The 21,301-nt window shown below is 49.3% G+C and overlaps 2 protein-coding genes across 2 annotated transcripts; one reads left to right on the top strand and one right to left on the bottom strand.

Moving 5' to 3' along the window:
* The first annotated feature begins 600 nt into the window (after positions 1-600).
* LOC133824263 (uncharacterized) lies at positions 601-2,181 on the top strand. Its single transcript, XM_062257132.1, has 4 exons — positions 601-648; positions 1,033-1,215; positions 1,321-1,462; positions 1,541-2,181. The coding sequence occupies exons 1-4, from the start codon at positions 601-603 to the stop codon at positions 2,179-2,181; spliced, it is 1,014 nt and encodes a 337-aa protein (XP_062113116.1).
* Positions 2,182-6,914: 4,733 nt separating this feature from the next.
* LOC133821169 (uncharacterized) lies at positions 6,915-9,772 on the bottom strand. The gene is made up of 2 exons (XM_062253634.1): positions 8,043-9,772; positions 6,915-7,926 (listed from the first exon to the last, which is right to left on the bottom strand). Exons 1-2 carry the CDS (start codon positions 9,112-9,114, stop codon positions 6,974-6,976), a joined length of 2,025 nt encoding a protein of 674 aa, XP_062109618.1. The 5' UTR covers positions 9,115-9,772; the 3' UTR covers positions 6,915-6,973.
* Positions 9,773-21,301: the final 11,529 nt, after the last annotated feature.

Below are 21,301 nucleotides of genomic sequence, written 5' to 3' on the forward strand. Positions count from 1 at the left end.
TTGAGAGAAAATATTTGAAGAAGCCATCCATTTCATGATAGGAGCACGCAAGAGTCGACAACGGCTTCACCTCCACAATGCCGACCGTTCGACAACCGGAGGAACAACCACTCGACTACGGTGAGTTCTTTTCTTTTGTACAGAATCTGTTGACTAGGTTTCATTTCTTCTCAAATTATTCTTACAAATTTTTGGGGAGAATGATAAGGATACTCTATATAGAGTAGTTTGGGCGGGGAAGGGTATCGATTTTAAAAAAATTTGGGGGTGAAAGTTTTGTTAATCTACAGTAGGTGATATTATTAAATTTGGGTCAAATTGTTGTTTGGAAGCATGTGCATACAATTGGCAGAGTGGGGTCCATTGAAATATATTCTTCATTTATTGAGGGAATCTTTGTTGTTGTGGTCCATGGTTCAATCGTGTGGTGGACTGTGTTGCTCTTCAAGTGTGTGAAGTATATTGTGTGTTCGGTTTGTGTGTGTGTGTGAAGTGTTGACATAGCAGTTTTTATTTTTGTTGGATAGGGCAGTATTCTAAACCAGATTTGTCTTTATATAACAAGTGGTCATACTAACATCTTCACTATTGCAATACACCATGGGGGAAGTTGGTTTACTCCATTCGGCAATAGAAGATATGAAGGAGGTAAAGTTGATTATGTTGATTGGGTGCATACTGATTACTTCACTAGGATGGAATTGGATGGAATGGCCTTGGACTTAGGACATAAACTTCTAGTGGGTTTTCTGTACAAACCAATAGGAAATGTGCTTAATATGGGCTTCATGGTGGTAGGGAATAAGGAGATCCAAAGAATTGTGGAGGATATTGACAGGAATTGGGCTACAAAGATTCACATATATCTTGTTTCTCCTAAAACAGTCCAACCTTTGAATTGAAAGGAAGATTCAGGAGTTGTTAAACATGTCCCTACTACCACTTTACCTCCTCTGAAAATATGTATTATAGAGGAACTACCAGATGATTGTGATGTCCCTACAAATGTTGTTGGTATCCCTGTTGATACAGCCATGGATGGGGAACATGAAGAGTTTGATGCTGATCAATATTCAGAGGAATTTTAGGGTGCTGACTTTGATGAACCTGATGAAGAGGAATATGAAGAAGAGTTTGACTACATGGATTATGAAAGTGATATGGAGAACCAAAAATGAGAGGTGGTTGAGCTTTCAGATTCAGAGGATGATATTGGTGATGTGAGGGAAGATACAGTTGAGGAAAACCAAGAACTGGTTCAGGGTGATAGAAATGGAAAGAAAAAAAAAGCAAGCTGAGGTGAGGTGAGGGAAAATACAGTTGAGGAGAGCCAAGACAAAGTTCAGTGTGACAGAAAAAGGGAAAGGAAAACAAACTGGAAGTAGTAGAAGAGAGAATGATGAAGATTTCATATTGGAGGAGGAAGAATTTGAGCAAGATGTTGAAGCTGAAAAAGAGATGGGTACACAGTTTGACCCAAGGAGGTGGTGGCGATCAGTTTCAGATTTTTGTACTTAGAATGTTGATGATGTAGACTAAGATGGTATATGTTCTGAGGAGGAGTTACATGAATTGAAGTTAGAAGATGAGTTTGATGCTGGTAAAAATTCCAAAGAATTCAACCTGAAAACCAAAATGCAAAACTTTCAATTTGTTCTTGGCATGGAATTTTCCACTGTTACAATTTTAAGGAATGCAATAAGGGAGTACATTATTGAAGGTGATCGAGAATATGTATTTATTTCCAATGATTCAAATAGAATTAGAGTTAAGTGCAAGGGTGCAAACTATGAATGGATGTTGTTTGCATCAATAGTTAACAAGACAGAGGGCAAGACAATGAGGGTCAAAACACTTGTTGACAAGCATAGTTGTGGCAGTGTTTTGGACAATAAAAAGCTGACCTCAACTTGGCTTGCAAAGCACTTTTGGGAGCAATTTAGGCTAAATCCGAGTATGGAATACACTGCATTTAGGGAGATCACCGCAAAGACCAAGTACTCACGTGTGTCTAGCTGGACATTTTACAGAGCCAAGACAAAAGCAAGGAAGATGTTAGAAGGGTCTGTCAAGGAGCAATACGCCATTCTTGATGATTACTGTAAAAGGTTGTTGGATACCAATCCTGGCTCTACTGTGAAGTTGAAAACTGATTTGGTTAATGGGAGAAGGACATTTTAGTGTATTTATATTTGTCTTAAGGCATGTAGAGATGGTTGGTTGGGGGTTGTAGACCTCTAATTGGTCTTGATGGCTGTTTTTGAAAGGATATTGTAGGGGAATTTATTAGCTACAATAGGCATTGATGGTAGTAACTCCATGTTTCCCATTGCCACTGTGTTGCTAAAAAGGAAAACATTGAGGTTTGGACTTGCTTCTTGGAGCTATTGAAGGATGATCTCGGGAATTTGAGTCCTACCAAGGTGTCAATGATGAGTGATCGTCAAAAAAGATTAGAAAATGCAGTGGGAGCAATCTTTAGTAGGTGTGAGGTGAGGTATTATGTTAGACATCTTCGTGCTAACTTTAAAAAGGAATATCATGGGCTTTTACTTAAGCAACTTTTGTGGGCAGCAGCTAATACTACAACACAAGTTGAGTTTGCTCGAGCAATGCAAGAAGTCAAGGATGTCTTGGATGGTGCTTACAATTGGTTGGCAGGGAAGAACCCCACAGAATGGAGCAAGTCACATATTTATGAGTACCTGAAATGTGACATTTTGGTGAATAATTTATGTGGGAGTTTCAATGCAGCCATACTTGATGCTCGTGACAAGCCAGTTATAACTTTACTAGAGAAAATTAGATTTTGGTTGATGTCTCGGTTTTATAACAAAAAGCTGACTTGGAGAAGATGACTCAACCTGTGGGGAAGAGAATTTTAAAGATAATTGAGAAGCAAAAAGATGTTGCAAAGCATTGTTTGGTTACTAGGTTTGACAAGTTTGAGTTTCAGGTTCAATGCAGGAATGGTAGTGCCTTGGTTTTCGATTTGGAATTCATAACTTGTACATGTAGGAGGTTTCAACTATCTGGGCTTCCTTGTGGCCATGCACTAGCTACTATCTAGTTCATGGGAGGTAATGTCTTTGATTATGTCCATGGATTCTATAAAAAAGAATCATTGTAGAAAGCATATGAACAGAGTGTGCATCCTATGCCTAGTCCAGATATGTGACCTCAAATAGGACTCAACCCAATTGATCCACCACTTGAGACGGAGCTACCTGGAAGACCTAAGAAAGCAAGGAAAAGGGATACAGATAAACCTCCACTTGGTTCAAAGAAATCTCGAAGAACTGGACAAGTTAAAACATGCAGCAACTATCTGAAAACAGGGCAAAGGAGAGAAACATGGAAATCTGCTAAGCTGGTTGAGGTATAAAATTTATGCTTTCTTTTCTTCCTAGATAAGTTGTATCATTGATTCAAGAATGATTTAGGATTATTTGTTTATCATTGTTTTGTGAATTTGGAGATGAATATTTGTTTGTTCAACCTATTTTAGAATCGTGTGGTCAAAAAGCGAGGTCGTCCACCACTGTAGAAACCAACTGAATCCACACTTAAAAGGAAGGAAAGAAGGCTTAAACAACATGCTAAAAGATGAACTAGTGGCACAAAGAATGATCAACCCAATACTGTCTGACTAGAAGGAGTTTCATCTTTTGATTTTATTTTGAATTAGTGGCCTAATCTTGTATTTTGGTGTTTTTTATGCGTTATGCAAAGTTGGTATTTGGATATTGTGGTTGATGGTTGTTTTTTGAGTCATGAAAGGGTTATGTTGACTGTTTACCGAGATTTTCGGAAACTATATTAACAAAAAGTAAATGAGATTAATGATATAGAATTTAGAAGATATAAACAAGATTTTTACGTGGTTGGGGTGTTAATGAGCCTTAGTCCACGAGACAGTTGTATTAGAGCTTAGAAAGTCTTTTACAATGGAGTTTCTCTCTATGTTTTAATAGAGAAATTGTATACAAGTCGAAGAGAGATCCTTTTTTCAATGCTCTGTCACCTGTATTTATAGGCTCACAGGAACACTGGGCTTGGGCCAGGCATGACCCGGGCCCATCAAGGATATAGATACCCTAGGCTTCTCTGTCGGAAGCCCAATACAAAAGGATAAAAATACAAAAGACTGAGAATGACCGAAGCCCACTAGGGCAGCCCAAAGCCTATTGTTGACGGTAAGAACTTGTCAACGATTGATGGTTAGAAAACTTCGATCTCTATGCTATAGGAAACTATGAATCAGATAGAAAGAACTCTAAACAACAGGAGAAAACTTAGGCAACCATGAATACCAGAAACATATATTTCTTAAGTCTCGTTTTTACATTCAGTTTTCCAACCCCCCTTCAGGTGGTCTTAGAGTTCCTTTTATAATAGGCTCTAATGGCCTTAGGTACATGATGATCCAGGGGACCAAGTGGTACATACGTACTGTATTAGAGGAATGGTTTCAGAGGTAGTGGTTGTACATCCCGTATAGGAGCAGGTGTCAGGGGGATGTCTCCACTACTTGTCTGTACCCCTGCCTGAGGCGTGGTGGCAGGCGTATTGGCGCAGGAGATAATGGTGTCGGTTCTGACCTATGGCCGTAGACGTACGGACCATGATCCTTACCCCAGCAATCTCACTGGCACTGGTATCCGTACTTAGTACTTGGTCGTACAAATATGTCTCATTCGACTCGTACTGGATCTCCTAAGCATAGGGACTTCGAGGTGTGAAAAAGGGGATCCTTGGTGCCCGTACTGGCCGTGGCGTTGAGTAGGGGTCTTGGGCCCATACGCGTCAAGTCACGGGGAGTCGGCCTCCTGAGAAGATGGTGGGCTGATGGACCTCCCGGGGCGTGCGCGCGTGGGACCTTGCGCGGCCTCGCGCATGGGGCGCCATTGACGGCCTCCCAGCCTCCCTCGGCCTCGCGCATGGGGCGCCATAGACGGCCTCGCAGCCTCCCTCGGCCTCGTGCGTGGGGCGCCATAGACGGCCTCGTAGCCTTCCTCGGCTCCGCGCAAGGGCATGGTGGGAGTGGCCCAAGGGCCTCGCGGATCGGTGGCCTCGCGAGACGGGAGGGCCTCGCGGATCGGTGGCCTCGCGAGACGGGAGGGCCTCGCGAAACGGGATGGCCTCGCGGATCGGTGGCCTCGCGAGACGGGAGGGCTTCGCGGAACGGTGGCCTCGCGGATCGGTGACCTCGCGAGACGGGAGGGCCTCGCGGAATGGGACGGCCCTCCCCCATAATGATACTCTGGTGTTGACAATCCAGTTGGCCAACCTGCGAGTGAATCGGGTCCTCGTAGACAATGGAAGTTCCGTAGATATCTTATATCGCCCCGCCTTGGAGAAGATGGGCTTGGGCATCAGGCACTTGAAGCCTTGTCAATCCACCTTATACGGGTTCGCGGGGAACTCGATGCAACCCTTAGGGGTGATCGAATTAGCACTCACCATGGGAGAACAACCCCGACAGACCACGATCATGACAAACTTCGTCGTAGTAGACTGTGCTTCGGCTTTAAATGCGGTATTGGGGAGGCCATCCCTAAGAGAATTGAAAGCAATCACTTCAATATATGACCTCACTGCCAAGTTCCCAACTCCTGGTGGGGTAGCAGGCATGAAGGGAGAACAAAGAGAGGCTAGAGAGTGTTATAACACCACCCTTCACACTTCTGCGAAACTGCGAGAACCGATAACGATGGTGGTGCATGGGGGCACAGACCCACAGGAACTAGATCCCAGAATTGTGAAGGATCCAACTGGGTAGCAGTAAGGCTCCCACACCCGATGCAGGTAGTAGCTATGTTTAGTTTGTTGCAGGGTATGCTATTTTAGTAGACAAGAATCAAAGAGGTTACCTAGATAACCTCCCAAGTAGATGTAAGCCTTTTATCTATTTATATATCGTTGTAATCTGACTACTATGAATGAAACTGTTTTCCGCTTCGTATGTTACTTACTTCTTTGTGCAAGCATCAACTAAAGTCCCCACCAAGATAAATCTCACCAGGTACTTGGGGGGTAGGACGACAAAAGTAAACAAAAAAAAAAAATCTCTTATATACAAAAGGATTAGCTACCCTTATGAATATCAAGGGAGCAGTTAAAAAAGAATAACCCCCAACGAAAGGCCGACACCCCAAGAGGTGAGGCTGTAAGGAGGGAATCACCCGATAAGTCTAGATCGGCCATTAAGCCGGCTAGCCCAAAAAGGGTCTTACAAGGGACCCTTGGAAAAAAAATAGTACTATGTATAAGGACGAGAAGGACGCTTCTCGCAAAAAAGTAATAAGCGTGCGCAAAGAACATAAAAGGACCACAACAGCCCAATGGGTTAACGTGTCCTTACAAGTATAATCAAGGTGCACCAGAAAGATTATCTTCATCAAATCAGAGAAAAACATATAGCCCACGAACAACAGTAATAAGAGGGACTTGCCAGAGCCCCTTAATTTTGATAAAAACAAAAAAAGAAGAAGTGGTGGAAGGGATTACACACCCAAGGCATACATAGGCTGAGTACAAGGGGACCTACAAATCTCCACCTCGACCCTGCCACTCAGAAATCCTCTCGACGGCATAATCCCCAAAAGAAGATAAGTCAACAGTGGGATTAGTCCTCCAGACAGCATGCAACGTTTTATCGATTATGCGATCCTCAACAGTCATAAGCTCAGCTTCGAGCACAGCGATCCTCCCGTTCAGAGTTTGGACGGTAGCCTCCAGCTGAATGTTGGCGTGAGAGGTTGATGCAGCCCGCGCCAAGGTGGTATCCCTCTGGCATACCGCCTCGGCCAATTGACTTGACAAGGTATCCTTGGCAGTCTGAGCCACCGATAGGTTCCCCAGTGCCTCCTCAAGCTCGTGTTGCAACCGTTGGGTTGATGAAGAGTGGGAGGCAAGCAGTCGATGGCTCAAAATGGAAGCCTGTGTGGGGGAGAGAATATAAAGCAAAGCCTCAAGGGTTAGACGATATGCCAGAAAAAATATAAAAAGTATATATATGGCCAGCACAAATGAATAAACCAAGTATCGCGACAATTACCTGCAGGGAGGCTCGCATGTAGGCGCTCTCTAGCTGAGCCTCAGGGACATCGTGCAGCGTCCCCCATTCACCTTTGGGAAAGTTTCCTAAGTGATGGCTCATGGCTCCCCCATATTGGCTCGCCAGAGGATGATCTCTAGGAATAGAAACATGAGCTGGGCCGGGAGAGGCGTGAGTACCTGCCGAGGCCCGCTTTGGCAAGGAGGGGGACCGGGAAGGCCCCGACCCATCTGCAGTAGTGCGGGGGGCAGAAGAGTGTGGAGTCGCTTCCTGGGGTAAAGAGACGCCTGTGGAGGCCCACCTTGGAGGCCCACTCGGGGGTGAAGGAACCCCATCAAAAGAAGGAATGACAAAATTCCTTCTAGGCACAGAGGGGCAAGGGGCAGGGGCATCGAAGGCAAACTCGCCGCCAGGTGTTAAAGGCGACATCCGAGAGGTAGCACCGCCAATGTGACCGTCATCAGCTATGCCCTTAGCCCTGCCAGCAACAGAGTACATGCAGGAGTAGTTCTCAGACACCACAGTCTCCTCAACGTCCATATGGTCACCCGGGGAGTAGACATAGTCCCTATCGTCTGCTTCATCATAATTCCTTTCATCATGACCATATACCCACGGACTCTCAAGTACGGGCGCCGCTGGGGGTAAATCAACAGAGTCGGGTGACGCGGGGCGCGGATCCTCAGATTCAGGGGAGATGGAGCATAAGGTAACTTTCTGGTCCGGGGTCAGTAGCCCGCACAAGTGGAGATTGCTCTCTGTGAAAAGGGCGCTGGCTTGTTTGCATGCCTTCGGCATAGCCAGGATTTGTATTACCCGGTCATGAGCCGCCCGTTTCAAGTTGGGACCAACGACCCCCAAGAGACCTGCCATCAAATGAAAGAAAATAACCACAGTTACAAGGACTATAAAAAAAGAAAAAGAGAGGTCGAATAATAAGAGAAATTCCTGGTATTTGAGGTCAAGGTGAGGATAGCCTTACGTGGGGTGTTGAAGCTAGAATATCGGGTCTGCCCACTGTAAGTATAGAAGTAGTCTGACTTCCACGCCCCCCTATTGGAAATAGATCCCTCCAAGAGGGAACTCCCTTTAAGGGCCGCGACTTTCTGGAGTTGGTAGAACCCGGGGGCTGATGTATTCTCCCTCAGGGTGAAGAAGTAATGAACCTCACTTGTGGAAGGCCCCCTAGAGTACACCTGATGGTACAACACATACAAACAGCTGAGCATCACCCAGGAGTTGGGGGACAATTGTAGTGGCGCCAATTCAAAGTAGTCCAGCACTTTGATGAAGAAAGAGTGTAGTGGCAGAGCTCCACCAGATCGGATTATGGCATCACTAAATGCCATGAACCCCTTTTGCGGTGCAGACGCGCGTTCCTTGCGCTCTGGTATAACGAACTTGAGGTTCAAGGGTAACTTATGGGCTTTCAGCATGTTGCCCAATTTCTTCAGGGTAACGGTAGACCTTCCAACTTCATCAGAAGTGTCCAAGACTCTCTTCGGCATCTCGGGTACCTGGAAAAAGTAAGGCAGTTTATGAGCAACAGACTTTCTTAGGGTCCTAGAAGATCCCCCACATGTCCTATGTCTACCAGCTCTTTGCTTGACCCTAGGGCGCAGGACAGGGGATAGGAGAGGGAACACGGGCGACACAATGGAAAGGAACTCCGGCTCAACCAATTTATGTCTACCGCCTTCAAAGGAGGAATCCACGTAATCGGGAGACTCGTCACGACAAAAGGAAAAAGGCTCAGGGGGCAAGTTTTCTTCTAGGCAAGCAATTTCGGAAAGGCAATCCCGGAGGGTGGATTGTAGCTGGGAAATGTATGTCGCTTGCCGGGGGAAGAGATCAGAACCTGCGTCCCCGGGATGGGATTCTAGCTCCCTCTCTAGACAGTACGCCTTATGTCTAAGGTAAGATAGTCTCCTGAGATAGAGCGCCCGCACACCCCCGCGGTTAGAGGGTTTGCATGCGTCGACCTCCGAGTCGGAGGAGGACAACTCAATAAATTCAACATTAGACGGACCTTCGGGACATCGCCTAGACGCCATGGACAAGCTAAGACTAGAGGGCGTGTAGGCATAAGGGCGACTCAATATCTACAACACGAGTGTGAGGGTATAAGAAAAGGGCCGGTGTATGAGTACTGGAAAGGCTATGCGAAGAAAATGCTAAACTCTGAAGGTTGAGTGTCATGCGACCATCAATTCTACCCTCGTATAATCAATGCAAAACAAAAGGGAGAAGAGATGAAGGAGACATACCTGTGGGAATACGAAGCTGAGGGGACGCAAGGACAGACTTACGAAGGAGCAGGAGCAAGACCGTAGGAGCGAGGTAATGCCCAGCGTCACCACGAAGCTAAAGAAAAAAAAATTATTAAAACAAAACAAAGAAAAAAAAAAGAAAGGAGAATGGAAATAAAAGAAGGGGTACCTCAAAAATGCTTCTATTGAGAATAGAACCTTGGAGCTCTTGGAAGAGGCTTAAAGGGAATACCACTAGGCTAAGCAAGTCTTTGTGTAGAGAAGTGGTTTCAAGCCTTGGAGTATTTATAGGGAAAGTCAATGCTCCCTAGCCCTCGGATCTATTTCCCTATAAATGGTGGAGATCAAGAGTATGGGTAACCTTGGGATCCGCGATGGAGGATGATTGATCCTTATGCAATCTTAGGATCTTTCATGGATCCCCCAAGTGTTGGGTGACTTTTGTGTTTCTTTGGACACTAAAAAGAAACACAACCCCAAGTCTCACCTCATGCTTCTTCAAAAGGCGTTGGAAAAATTACCAAGGCAAAATCCCCCAAGATTGGCCGTGCATGTCAAGCAAGAGAAGTGGAGAGAGTCTACAAACACACTTAAAAGTGTACTTATAGACTCGGGGGGAAGTGTAAATGTGGAAATTTCTCCTTGAGAATTTTATTCACGGATGAAGCTCTATACTACGAGACACCCTCACTAGGCGAGGGCCCTCGGCCACTTGCCCATCCGAACTTCACCCTCGCTATGCGAGGGTCCCTAACTGGTCGTCCGTATGCGCCCGGTTCCATCAGGCATCAAGCCTCGCCTACACTCGGAGGAAGAATGTCAGCCTCGCCATGCGAGGGTGGGGGCTTTGTTGTGGCATCCGTGCTCCTAGCCTCACGACGCTGCACCTGGAAGGAGGAGAGAGCAGCCTCACTATGCGAGGGACCCTCGCCATGCGAGGGACCCTCGCCATGCGAGGGTGCACCCTTGTTGCTACGCCCGTACCATGCTCTTACCTGAGGGAAAAGGGCCAGCCTCGCTATGCGAGGGTGTGGCCTTGCCACGGCGCTCTTGCTGCTAGCCTCGTGTCTATGTGATCTGCATAGGCCGGCCCTGACCCTTGACACCTTGACTTCGCAGGACATGCATAGGTTGAAGCCTCCTCGACATAGGCACGAGATCACTTGGGGGAACCTTGTTGATATGCCAAACGAACATGGAGCATTGAACGGTGTTGATGCTCATAATCTCATCAAGAGAAAATATAAGGCCGAAGCAGAGCCCCAAGGCCACCGTCTCGCAAGGCCATCAAACAGGCGAGGCCATCATATGGGCGAGGGCCGTCCCATTCCGCGAGGCCCTCCCGTCTCGCGAGGCCACCTATCCGCGAGGCCACCGTTCCGCGAAGCCCTCCCGTCTCGCGAGGCCACCGATCCGCGAGGCCCTTGGGCCACTCCCACCATGCCCATGCGCGGAGCCGAGGAAGGCTGCGAGGCCATCTATGGCGCCCCACGCACGAGGCCGAGGGAGGCTGCGAGGCCACCTATCGCGCCCCATGCGCGAGGCCGAGGGAGGCTGCGAGGCCGTCAATGGCGCCCCATGCGCGAAGCCGCGCAAGGTCCCACGCGCGCACGCCCCGGGAGGTCCATCAGCCCACCATCTTCTCAGGAGGCCGACACCCCGTGACTTGACGCGTATGGGCCCAAGACCCCTACTCAACGCCACGGCCAGTACGGGCACCAAGGATCCCCTTTTTCACACCTCGAAGTCCCTATGCTTAGGAGATCCAGTACGAGTCGAATGAGACATATTTGTACGACCAAGTACTAAGTACGGATACCAGTACCAGTGAGATTGCTGGGGTAAGGATCATGGTCCGTACGTCTACGGCCATAGGTCAGAACCGACACCATTATCTCCTGCGTTAATACGCCTGCCACCACGCCTCAGGCAGGGGTACAGACAAGTAGTGCAGACATCCCCCTGACACCTGCTCCTGTACGGGATGTACAACCACTACCTCTGAAACCATTCCTCTAATATAGTACGTATGTACCACTTGGTCCCCTGGATCATCATGTACCTAAGGCCATTAGAGCCTATTATAAAAGGAACTCTAAGACCACCTGAAGGGGGGTTGGAAAACTGAATGTAAAAATGAGACTTAAGAAATATATGTTTCTGGTATTCATGGTTGCCTAAGTTTTCTCCTGTTGTTTAGAGTTCTTTCTATCTGATTCATAGCTTCCTATAGCATAGAGATCGAAGTTTTCTAACCATCAATCGTTGACGAGTTCTTACCGTCAACACCTATATTTCGCCCGACAAAATGGGGCTTTTGGTCTGGGCATTCTGAGTTACAAGGCAGATTCAGGGGACAAAATCAGTCAGTGTACTGGTAGCGCAGGTCTAAACTAGCGGCGTGCAATCCCGAGGTGGCCTTTTCCGCAGGTGAAAAGTGGGGACAGCCCCCACGCGTCACGGGGCGGCTTCAGGGTCACGGATGCCTTTTCCTGCCAACCTGGAGGACGTGACCCAGGTTTGTTTACCTCTGTCCCTCTTCGTTTACCGCAGGCTCAGATCGTTTACCAAGCTCCGGGACCGTTTTGCGTACACCTCGACCGTAACCCCAACTGGCTATACGTTTCCCGAACGATCGTCCTGGATCATCTTTCCTGAACACCGTCCGAGTTTGGACCCACACTTGGGTCGTCGTTCCCGGTCATTCCCCTGCTAAGCGAGCCTGGGTTGGGCCCAAATCCAATTGCCCAGACTGTGGGCCTGGATCACCGTCCCGGGCCCAAGGCAGGAAATGGGGACAACATTTACCCCCCAAGCCTTCGCCTGGGTCTGCGAGGAGGAGGCTTGCCTTGCTCCCGGATACTCCATGGTTGCCTTCCCAGTTCTTGCTTAGAATCGTGGGTCCGTGGCAAAGGGCAGTGACGCTGGGCGCACGCGGAGCCCGGACCATTTACCAATGTCTGGGTCCGTTTACTGAAGTCCCGCTTCGTGGTGAGGGATACACGTGTCGCCAAGCGACTGCTGCAACGATGACACTTGACCTCGAAAGGTCACCTAACCACCTCCAGGGTCGCTAGGCCTAGGCTAGTGCGTCAGCACAGATTTTGAAGCGTCCCATTTGCACGGGGGTCCTTCATTAATGCTTATGCACTGAGGTGGACCGTAGGATGTGGCAACCTTTGAAATTCCCCTCTCCTGGGACGTTGGATTGAAATGGTGAGGATCCAGCTCTCGAGTGCTCATTAATGCCCCTGCACGATTTTGGACCGTCCAATGGGGGAATTTCTATCCGCTGGATCAGAGACCAGGATTTGGGTCTCTATAAATACTCCTCAGACATTCATTTGAAACTTTTACACTCTCGAGCCATTTCAAGAACTAAGGATCTGTTTATGTCTGATATCGCCGACGACCTCTTTCATCGCCTGCTCACTCTGCGTCGTCGCCTTTTTCCAACAGTCCCAGTGCTTGCACCTCCGCCTGAGCGCACGTCCTGAGCCTGCCCTATCGACGAGTTGTTGAATCGCCTTCACTAGTTCAAGAACGAGATTCTGCAGTCCTTATCGTCGGACAACCACCATCTTTCACGGCCAGCTATTCACAGTAAGCCTTTTTGTCTTTCTTCTTGGTAAATACATGAAACGCTGTCTTTTTGTTCATATGCTTAGGATGCTAGAACTTGCTTATGCTTAGGAATAGTGCTAGGAAGGCCGCCTGGTCCGGGGTGCTCTGGGTCCGGATGCTTCCTGCACAGACGGTGGAGCCTATTTAGTAGCCCATTTTTCGTTCCCGATCTGGGTCTCGTGGTTCTCTAGTGAACCCGGACCTGATCCGGAGGGGACTCCAAGCAGTCCGTAGGAAGCCCCCCGTACCTTAACCGACTTTCTTGGGTTTTGGTATTGACTGCTTGGTTTCCTTTCTTTGTTCCTAGATCATTAGCCATGACGTCGGGCGTCACCCTTCATTCGAAGGAGGAAGTCAACAGGGCCCCCGTCGCCCTCCCCGGGTCCCGGACTCCCAAAGGCAATAGATGGGAGATGGACACGGTGCCGAATCTGTTCCGGAACTACCGGATGATGTACGTCCTGGAGAAGCACTTGGGCATAGAGTCCACTCTCGGACTCTTCCACAACCGCCTGGCCAGGATAGAGGAGTAGGCGCATACTTCCGTGGAAGGGTTCGGGGCCTGGAGCGCTGGCCACATCAGTGCGGGTGCCACACTCTCGCTTCACGACTACTTCGTGTGGTTCCTGACATACGTGGGAATCGCACCCTTCCAGCTTCTGCCCTAAGCCTACCGACTGCTTGCGGGATGGCGCATCTTCTGCGTCGTGAAGGAGATCGCGGAGCCGACCCTTGCGGAAATCTTGTATTTCTACAAGATGGAACCGCACGTCAATGCCAAGGACAAGACCTTGGATGGCTTCTATAGGCTGAAGCTGCGAGGTAGCTACCCCGCTCCCACAAGCTCCTGGAAGCATCCCCCGGACGTCCGGCATTACTGGTTCATGACGTCCGGGTTCCTCGTGGAGAAGAACCCCACGCTGCTGCTGGACTTCCAGCGAGTGGGTAAGTGCTTCCCCAACCCTTAGCTGGCCAGTTTTTCTTTTTCTTTTTCTTTTGTTTCTCATCGTGACTTCGGGTGGCAGGACCTTTTGCCCAGACTCCTCTCACCCAGTTCATCTTGGACCGGAGGAGGTTTTATTCCGGGCTAAGCGCAGAAGACCTGGACGTAGGAGGCTACATCAACACGGACAACCTCCGACTGGTTGGGATGCTCGCGGCCCACCAGACTATCGTCGTCCCGAACCTTCGGGGAATTCAGTGCGAGAAGATTGACGTCATAAGGGAGCAGCTGGCTCTGGAGCATATCATGGAGGTGGAGAGTGCGGCACGAGCGGACGCGGCCAAGCGGAAGAGGGACTTGGCCCAGACGGAGGCGGCCGCTTCAAAGGAGCTGGAAGCCCTCTTCGAGGAGGCCTTGCCAAACACGGGTACCCCCGGGGCTAGCGTATCAGGGCGAGGTAACTCACCTTTGATCTTAACTTATGCTCCCCAAGTTGGGGACTTAGCTAGGGATAGGCTAGCACTTTGAGGCCCCACGTTCGGGGCTGACGGGGAGATGAGACCTTCGTCTCCCGTTCCCGTAGGCTCGGATGCTCTCATGTTTTTGTCTGGGTTCCTTCAATACGGGAATTTCTTGAACCTGGACGACATGGGGGATTGAGTCTACTTTTTCGCGTTAGATGAGTTGAGTCACGCCCGGGGCTTAGATGAGGGTTCGTCTAAGGTCACTCTTAGTTTTGATTTCGATTTTCCCATTTAATTGTACTAACTCCTTTTCACTTGCATTTGTTGCAGAAGACTCCGACATGTCTACCCCCATGGACGAGATGAGGCAACTCCTCGAAGCCCGGGCCGCGAGGGCGGCCAAGGTCGCGACCAAAAAGGCTGCCAAGAAGAATCCAGAGGTGACGGGCCCGGACCCCTCCCTCAACAAGGAGACGCCAGGGGCAGAACCTCGACCCGACGAGGGTGTAATTGCCATGGTCCCTGTCATGGCCGTGGACCCGGCTGTCATCTCCGGCCTTGCCCAACCCCAGTGATTGATTTGGAGTCGGAACCCGCGGTAAGCAAGAGTTCCTGGAAGAAGGCCTTGGACCTGGGCGCTGCGGAGGCCGACACCGGGAAAAAGAGGCCCTGGACGAGGTGGGCTGGCTCAGCCGGTGAGTCACACGGGGAAAGCTGCCTCGTCATGAAGGAGATTCCTGCCTTACCGGCCCTCCCCATACATCCAGCACTACCCGAGGAGGGGGAAGCCATCTTGTGGGACGAGCAATCCAGGCTAATTTCCCGAACCTGGGAGAGTGGCCGGGACTGGAGAGATGAGATGTACAAGGCCCTAACGATTCGTCTTCAGGTTGAGTTCGCTGAGTGCCCAACAGCTTTTAGCATGCCCCAGCCAATCGTGGATCGGCCAGCTGCCGAGACGGACTTTCACCCTAAGCTGGGGAAGGACACTGCCCCTTTTGCGACAGACCTGTTGGACCAGGTAGGGAACACCATGTCTAACCTCCAACTCAAGTGGTATGCCACCATCGCCAACCCGGACATGTTGTTCATCTCCCAGGCTCTTCGCCATCAGGCCACCACAGTAAGTTTACTTTGTGTCTTTTTCTTCCCCTTTTTTATTCGTTTGTAAGGATTCTTCTAACTGTGCTTTGTTCCAGGACGCTCTGCTGTCCCACCGGAATGCTGACCTGGTGGTCGAGGCAACCATGAAAATGGAGATGCTCCAGCTGGAGCTGGAGGCGGCCGTAAATCAAAGGGAGCCCGCCAAGGAGGCCCTGGCCAGGGAGACGGTCCAGGCTCAGGAGACTTTGAGCAAAGCGGTTGCTCAGGCAGACGCGGACCGCGCAGAATTCGACTGAGTCAAGGCCGGGCTTAAAAAGGCCTTGTCTCGGAAATAAACCGAGGCCAACGAGAGGACAGCCCTTTTGGAGGCGACTGAGGCTCAGTCTGTCTGGGACAGGGAAAAGATCCAAGACTTGGAGACCCGGGTTCGCGAGCTGGACGGCTCTCTTCGTGAGGAGATGACGGCGCATGAGGAGACCTGCTGCGGAAAGGATCAGGCGGAAGACTTGCTGCACGTTACCTTGAGGAGGCCATCTACATGGCTTGGCGCAAGGACAAAAGCATGAACCTCCTGATCTTTCTCGACCCGGAATCGAAGAGGGCTGAATTCGAGGCCAAGGAAAAGGAAGACGCGGAGCTTCTAGAGGATGAAGCCTAGGCCCGGATCTTCTCCTTGCCTCTTTCTTCTTTCTTTTTTATAATTTTGTAATAACTATTTCAGACGCGTACGCGTCCAAGAAAATTTGTATTGCCTTGCCCAGTTTATGTCATTTCTGTTTTTGTTTTATCACCGTGCACGACTGGTTCTGAGGGTTTGGTCCCAATTCCAATGGCCTGGACTAGACCAACTCTGACTTTAGCTTGTCAAATTGTCTCAGTCCTACCCGCCTAACTTTTAACTTCGAAAACCTAATGGCCTGGGCCAACGGGGTTCAAAGAGTTTACCGCGAAACTTAGTTCCCTTACTCTGCCAGTCGCGGGCCACGGCCTTGCCCTGGGGCATACCGGATGCATTATACCCCCGGACATCATTCGTCCGGGGTGGGACCAGCCTGGTGCTTGGTCCTCTTAATTTATACCCCCGGACATCGTTCGCCAGGGGCGGGACCAGCCTGAGGCTTGGTCCTCTTAATTTATACCCCCGCACATCGTTCATCCGGGGTGGGACCAACCTGAGGCTTGGTCCTCTTAATTTATACCCCCAGACATTGTTTGTCTGGGGTGGGACCAGCCTGGTGCTTGGTCCCACGGGGTTTGTATCCCCCAGACATTGTCGGTCCGGGCCGGGACTAGCCTGAGGCTTGCGCCCCGCCTGGTATTTGCTCATACCCGGGATACCCCCCACAAGTGAGCGGAGACTGGTCTGGGGTCACTTGAGTAAAATTTTCATTGATTGATAACATTTGTTTATGGCGTTTTGCACACGCCATTTTTATTATTCAAGGGATCGCCCTGAGGCGTACATTATTTACAATGAAAATACAAAATTGGAACACGTTCTCCTGACTACTGATAGTATTTAGGAAGATGTTCCGCGTTCCAGGCTCTTGGGACTTCCGAGCCATCGAGCCGCTTTAAGCGGTACGTCCCGGGGCACACTTCATGTTGGATCTCGTACGACCCTTCCCAATTCGGGCCCAGAACCCCTACTCCCGGATCTTGAGTAGCAGGCAAGACTCTTCGCATGACTAAGTCGCCGGTTCCGAACCTTTGGATTTTTACTTTTGAGTTGAAATGGCGTACGATCTTGCCTGGGTACATCTTCAGCTGCACTTTCGACTCCTCCCAGATCTCCTCGATGAGATCTAGTGATTCCTGGAGTAAAGCATGGTTTTAGGCGGGATCATACGTGTCTCTTCGGTGAGACGGGATGGTCGTTTCGATGGGGATGACGGCTTCGCATCCATAGACCATGGAGTAAGGAGTGTGCCCGGTGGACGTCCTCTCGGTGGTCCGGTAAGCCCACAACACGCAGGGCAGCTGTTCGGGCCATTTGCTCTTACAGGCCTAGAGTTTTTTCTTTAACGTCCTTTTCAAGATTTTTTTGACGGCTTCCGCCTGTCCGTTTGCTTGGGGCCTGGTGACTGCGGAGAAGCTTTTGACGATGCCATGTCTCTCACAAAAATCTGTAAAGTGGATGCTGTCGAACTGCTTCCCGTTATCGGATACACTTTTGTAGGGGAGGCCGTACCGACACACTATATTGTTGATGACGAAATCCAGGGCCTTCTTCAAAGTGATCGTGTTCATGGGATCCGCCTCAACCCACTTGGTATAGTAGTCGACGGCTACGATGGCGTATTTCACTCCTCCTTTCCCAGTCGGGAGCGATCCCACCAGATCGATCCCCCACACCACGAAAGGCCAGGGGCTAGTCATCAAGGTTATCTCTGTCGGCGGGGGCCACGGACCTTCGCATATCTTTGGCACTGTTCGCACTTGCGGATGTAGTTGATACAATCTTTCTTCATGGTCAGCCAGAAATATCCTTGGCGCAAGATCTTTTTGGACAAACTGGGTCCAGCTGAATGATCTCCGCAAAAGCCTTCGTGCATGATGGCGCTTAGTTCTGTCCTGGACACACACCTGAGATAAGGCATGGAAAACCCCCGGCGATAGAGTTTTCCGTCCATCATGACATATCGGTGGACCTGGTACTAAAGCTTCCTGGCTGCGGCCTTGTTTGCTGGCACCTCACTGGTTGTTAGATAGTGGATAAGAGGTCCCATCGAAGACGTGGAGTGGTCAATGGTGTTGACCACAGGGGCTCGGATGCTTGGGATGGGGAGATGGTTAACGGGGACTAGTCCAGCCAGTTCTGCTTCGGCGTCGGTGGCCAGCTTTGCTAGTGTGTCCGCGAACACATTTTGCTCTCTGGGGATCTGGCGGACGGAGTGCTTTTTGAACGCCTGCAGCATCTCTCTCGTCTGAGTCACATAAGCCGCCATTCTCTCCCCTTTGGTTTGATATTCCCCTGAGACTTGCTTGATGACCAGCTGGGAATCGCTGTAGATCTCCAGGTTCATGGCCCCTACTTCCCGGGCCAGGCACAGCCCGGCCAGCATGGCTTCGTGCTCAGCTTCGTTGTTCGATGCCTTGAACTGGAAACGCAGGGCGTTTTGCAACTGGTGTCCCTGGGGTGATACCAAGATGATCCCGGCCCCATTCTCATTCGAGGCCCCGTCCACGAACACCTTCCACATGGGCGCCATGGGGCCACGAGATCACCTTCCTAGGATATCCCGGAGCACTCCACGATGAAGTCGGCTAGGGCTTGCCCTTTGATGGAGACTCTAGGAATGTAGGCTATATCGAACTGACTTAGTTCCATGGACCACTCTAGGAGTCTTCCCGATGATTCGGGCTTCTGTAACACTTGCCGCAGGGGGTGGTTGGTCAGGACTTTTATGGCGTGGGCCTGGAAGTAAGGCGGGAGTTTTCGGGACGCTATTAGCAGGCGTCTAATAATCGTTTACTCACGTAGTATACCGGGAGCTGGGTCCTTTCCTCCTCCCGTACCAATGCGGCACTGATCGCGTGTTCGGTCACTGCCAGATAGAGGTACAGAGGCTCCTCGTCCACCGGCTTTGCCAGGATTGGCGCTTGGGCTAGGTGCTCCTTCAGCTTTCAAAAAGCTTCTTCGCATTCGACTGTCCATTCGAACCGTTGGCTTCCTTGAAGGACGTTGAAGAATGGGATGCACTTGTGTAATGCCCTGGTTACCCCAGAACAGTTACGGTGAACGGTGAACCGGAAATTTGACCCGCTACCCGAGTCCTTTGGTTAAAAACGTGATCTAAGTGTTAATATCAGGTTAAGGTGAAAAACCAGCAAAAAGGAAAGGGTACTTTTCGTTAAGTAAATAAACTGCTCATGAGCCTTTCAAAATATTTACAAGTAGTTCGTAATACAAAAGAGTCACTACAGTTCCAATATTTACAAACTCCGCCGGCCTAAGCGGCAAAAATAGGGTAAACCCCTAGTCCCTCTGAGAACTCCTTGACCGTGGCGGTCAAGCGGCCCTGTATGTACATCACATCGGCCGAAGCTCTCCACTCAAGGCTGGCCAAGCTTTTCCTTTCCTTTACCTGCACCACATAGCACCCATGAGCCAAGGCCCAGCAAGAAAACATAATAAAACATGATATAATATCAACAACGATCATAATAACCGTTCGGGACTATCAGTCCAACAAATAGGTGACATTAGCCAAAAGTCACATTAATGAGCATCGCTCCCTCTAGCCATGTGACGATAGGGTCACCAGGGCTTAACTGATAGGTGATTTCTTTCATAAGCATGTTCAGGACAGGTGCATGGTGATTGGTCACCAACATAACCTTCCTCACGACTCTAAGGTCGAAACTATGGACAACGTCCCTTAGCCACGTGACAAACGGTCACCAGGGTCATATACCTTGGCTATAGTCATCTGGTCGTAGACCAGGCAAGCGCTTATAAGTTCTTCGACCTTAGGGCCGGTCCCGCATTAATGACATAGAGCCATTCAATGCGTGATCATCGACTTTAGAGTCGGTCCCTGACTAGTCAGTGTCTCAAACAGGTAATCAGTATTCATTAGCATTTAATATACAATCCACGTTCACATATATCAACCAACATGCCTCAATATCAAACCATGCATGTCGTATACCTGTACAGGGTGCAACTGTATCCATACACTGTTTTCTTACCTCAAGTTCAAGCGAGAAATATGATAAAGACGACCCCTGAGAACGATCGACCTTTTAGTTCCTTAGCGGTTACCTAATCACAACCAATTATAACCTCCATTAATGAGAATCCACAATAATAGGGTCTTAACCTAAGCACCATCCTCGGGACCTCGAAACATGCCCACACAGTGGGTAGAATCGATCCCGGGCCTTAAGGATTGAAACCCCAAGTCAAAAACCCTTAAAAACACTCAAAACGGGGTTTGGAAGGAACAGGGTAGCGCTACAGCGCTCAACCCCTAGCGCCACAGCGCTCTACACAGAACCTCCCAAAGGCCAAAAACCCTCCTGAGGAGCGCTATAGCGCCCTAGGGTGGGCGCTGTAGCGCTACCTCCAGCCCAAAACATCCCTGAACCGACCTTCTTCATCTCCTTCGTTTCTAACTCGATCTCCAAGCTTCCAAAGCCTATTCTTGATGCCAAATGAACCCAAAAACCATCCCAACACACCCCAAACATCACAAGCATGGGAACCCTAGCCAAAACTCCCAACAAAACCCATGAACTCACCCTAAACATTTCAGCTGCAAAACAAAACCAAAACAGAGCAAACCAGAGAAACTATGGTTAGAAACTTATCCAAAGCTTGGCTTATGAAGCTCTTCAATAGTGGAACACACTCCCAAACTCCCAAGGCTTGCTTCCCAAGCTAGAATCCTCAAAGTTGGCTCAAAAACCACAAAGAAAAATGAAGAAAAGAAGGTACGGGAGAACTCCTTTTTGCATACTCTGTTTTCACTACTTTCTTCAGCCAACAAGTGTTATATCTATCCTAGGGGTGAAATGTCCATTTTACCCCTAGGTCAATTAATACTTTCTAAAGGCTCCTAAGGGCATTTTTGGTACTCTCCCCCTAACTCGTTAATCATAATTAACGCTCTCCAATTCCCGTTATTCTCGAAAATCATAAACACCAATAATTCACATCCCGTTACCCTTTATCTCCCGGTAACGCTCTAATCATCAAAATCACCCCGAGACTCAACCCAAGTCCCGACACTTAATCCCGTTGTGACTAAACCGCTAATCAATAACCTACGATCGTCTCATGTCGAATAGCTCGAACAAACCCACATCATAATGTGGTCTCAACGCATAA

The sequence above is a fragment of the Humulus lupulus genome, chromosome 3 (assembly GCF_963169125.1).
Source record: "Humulus lupulus chromosome 3, drHumLupu1.1, whole genome shotgun sequence".
NCBI lineage: Eukaryota > Viridiplantae > Streptophyta > Magnoliopsida > Rosales > Cannabaceae > Humulus > Humulus lupulus.

Coding starts and splice junctions, on each gene's coding strand:
- LOC133821169 (XM_062253634.1), bottom strand. CDS start 9,114: ATGGCGTCTAGGCGATGTCCCGAAGGTCCGTCTAATGTTGAATTTATT. Junction 7,927..8,042: donor TTCTAGCTTCAACACCCCAC/GTAAGGCTATCC, acceptor ATTTGATGGCAG/GTCTCTTGGGGGTCGTTGGT.
- LOC133824263 (XM_062257132.1), top strand. CDS start 601: ATGGGGGAAGTTGGTTTACTCCATTCGGCAATAGAAGATATGAAGGAG. Junction 649..1,032: donor CAATAGAAGATATGAAGGAG/GTAAAGTTGATT, acceptor CTGTTGATACAG/CCATGGATGGGGAACATGAA. Junction 1,463..1,540: donor TGAAGCTGAAAAAGAGATGG/GTACACAGTTTG, acceptor ATGTAGACTAAG/ATGGTATATGTTCTGAGGAG.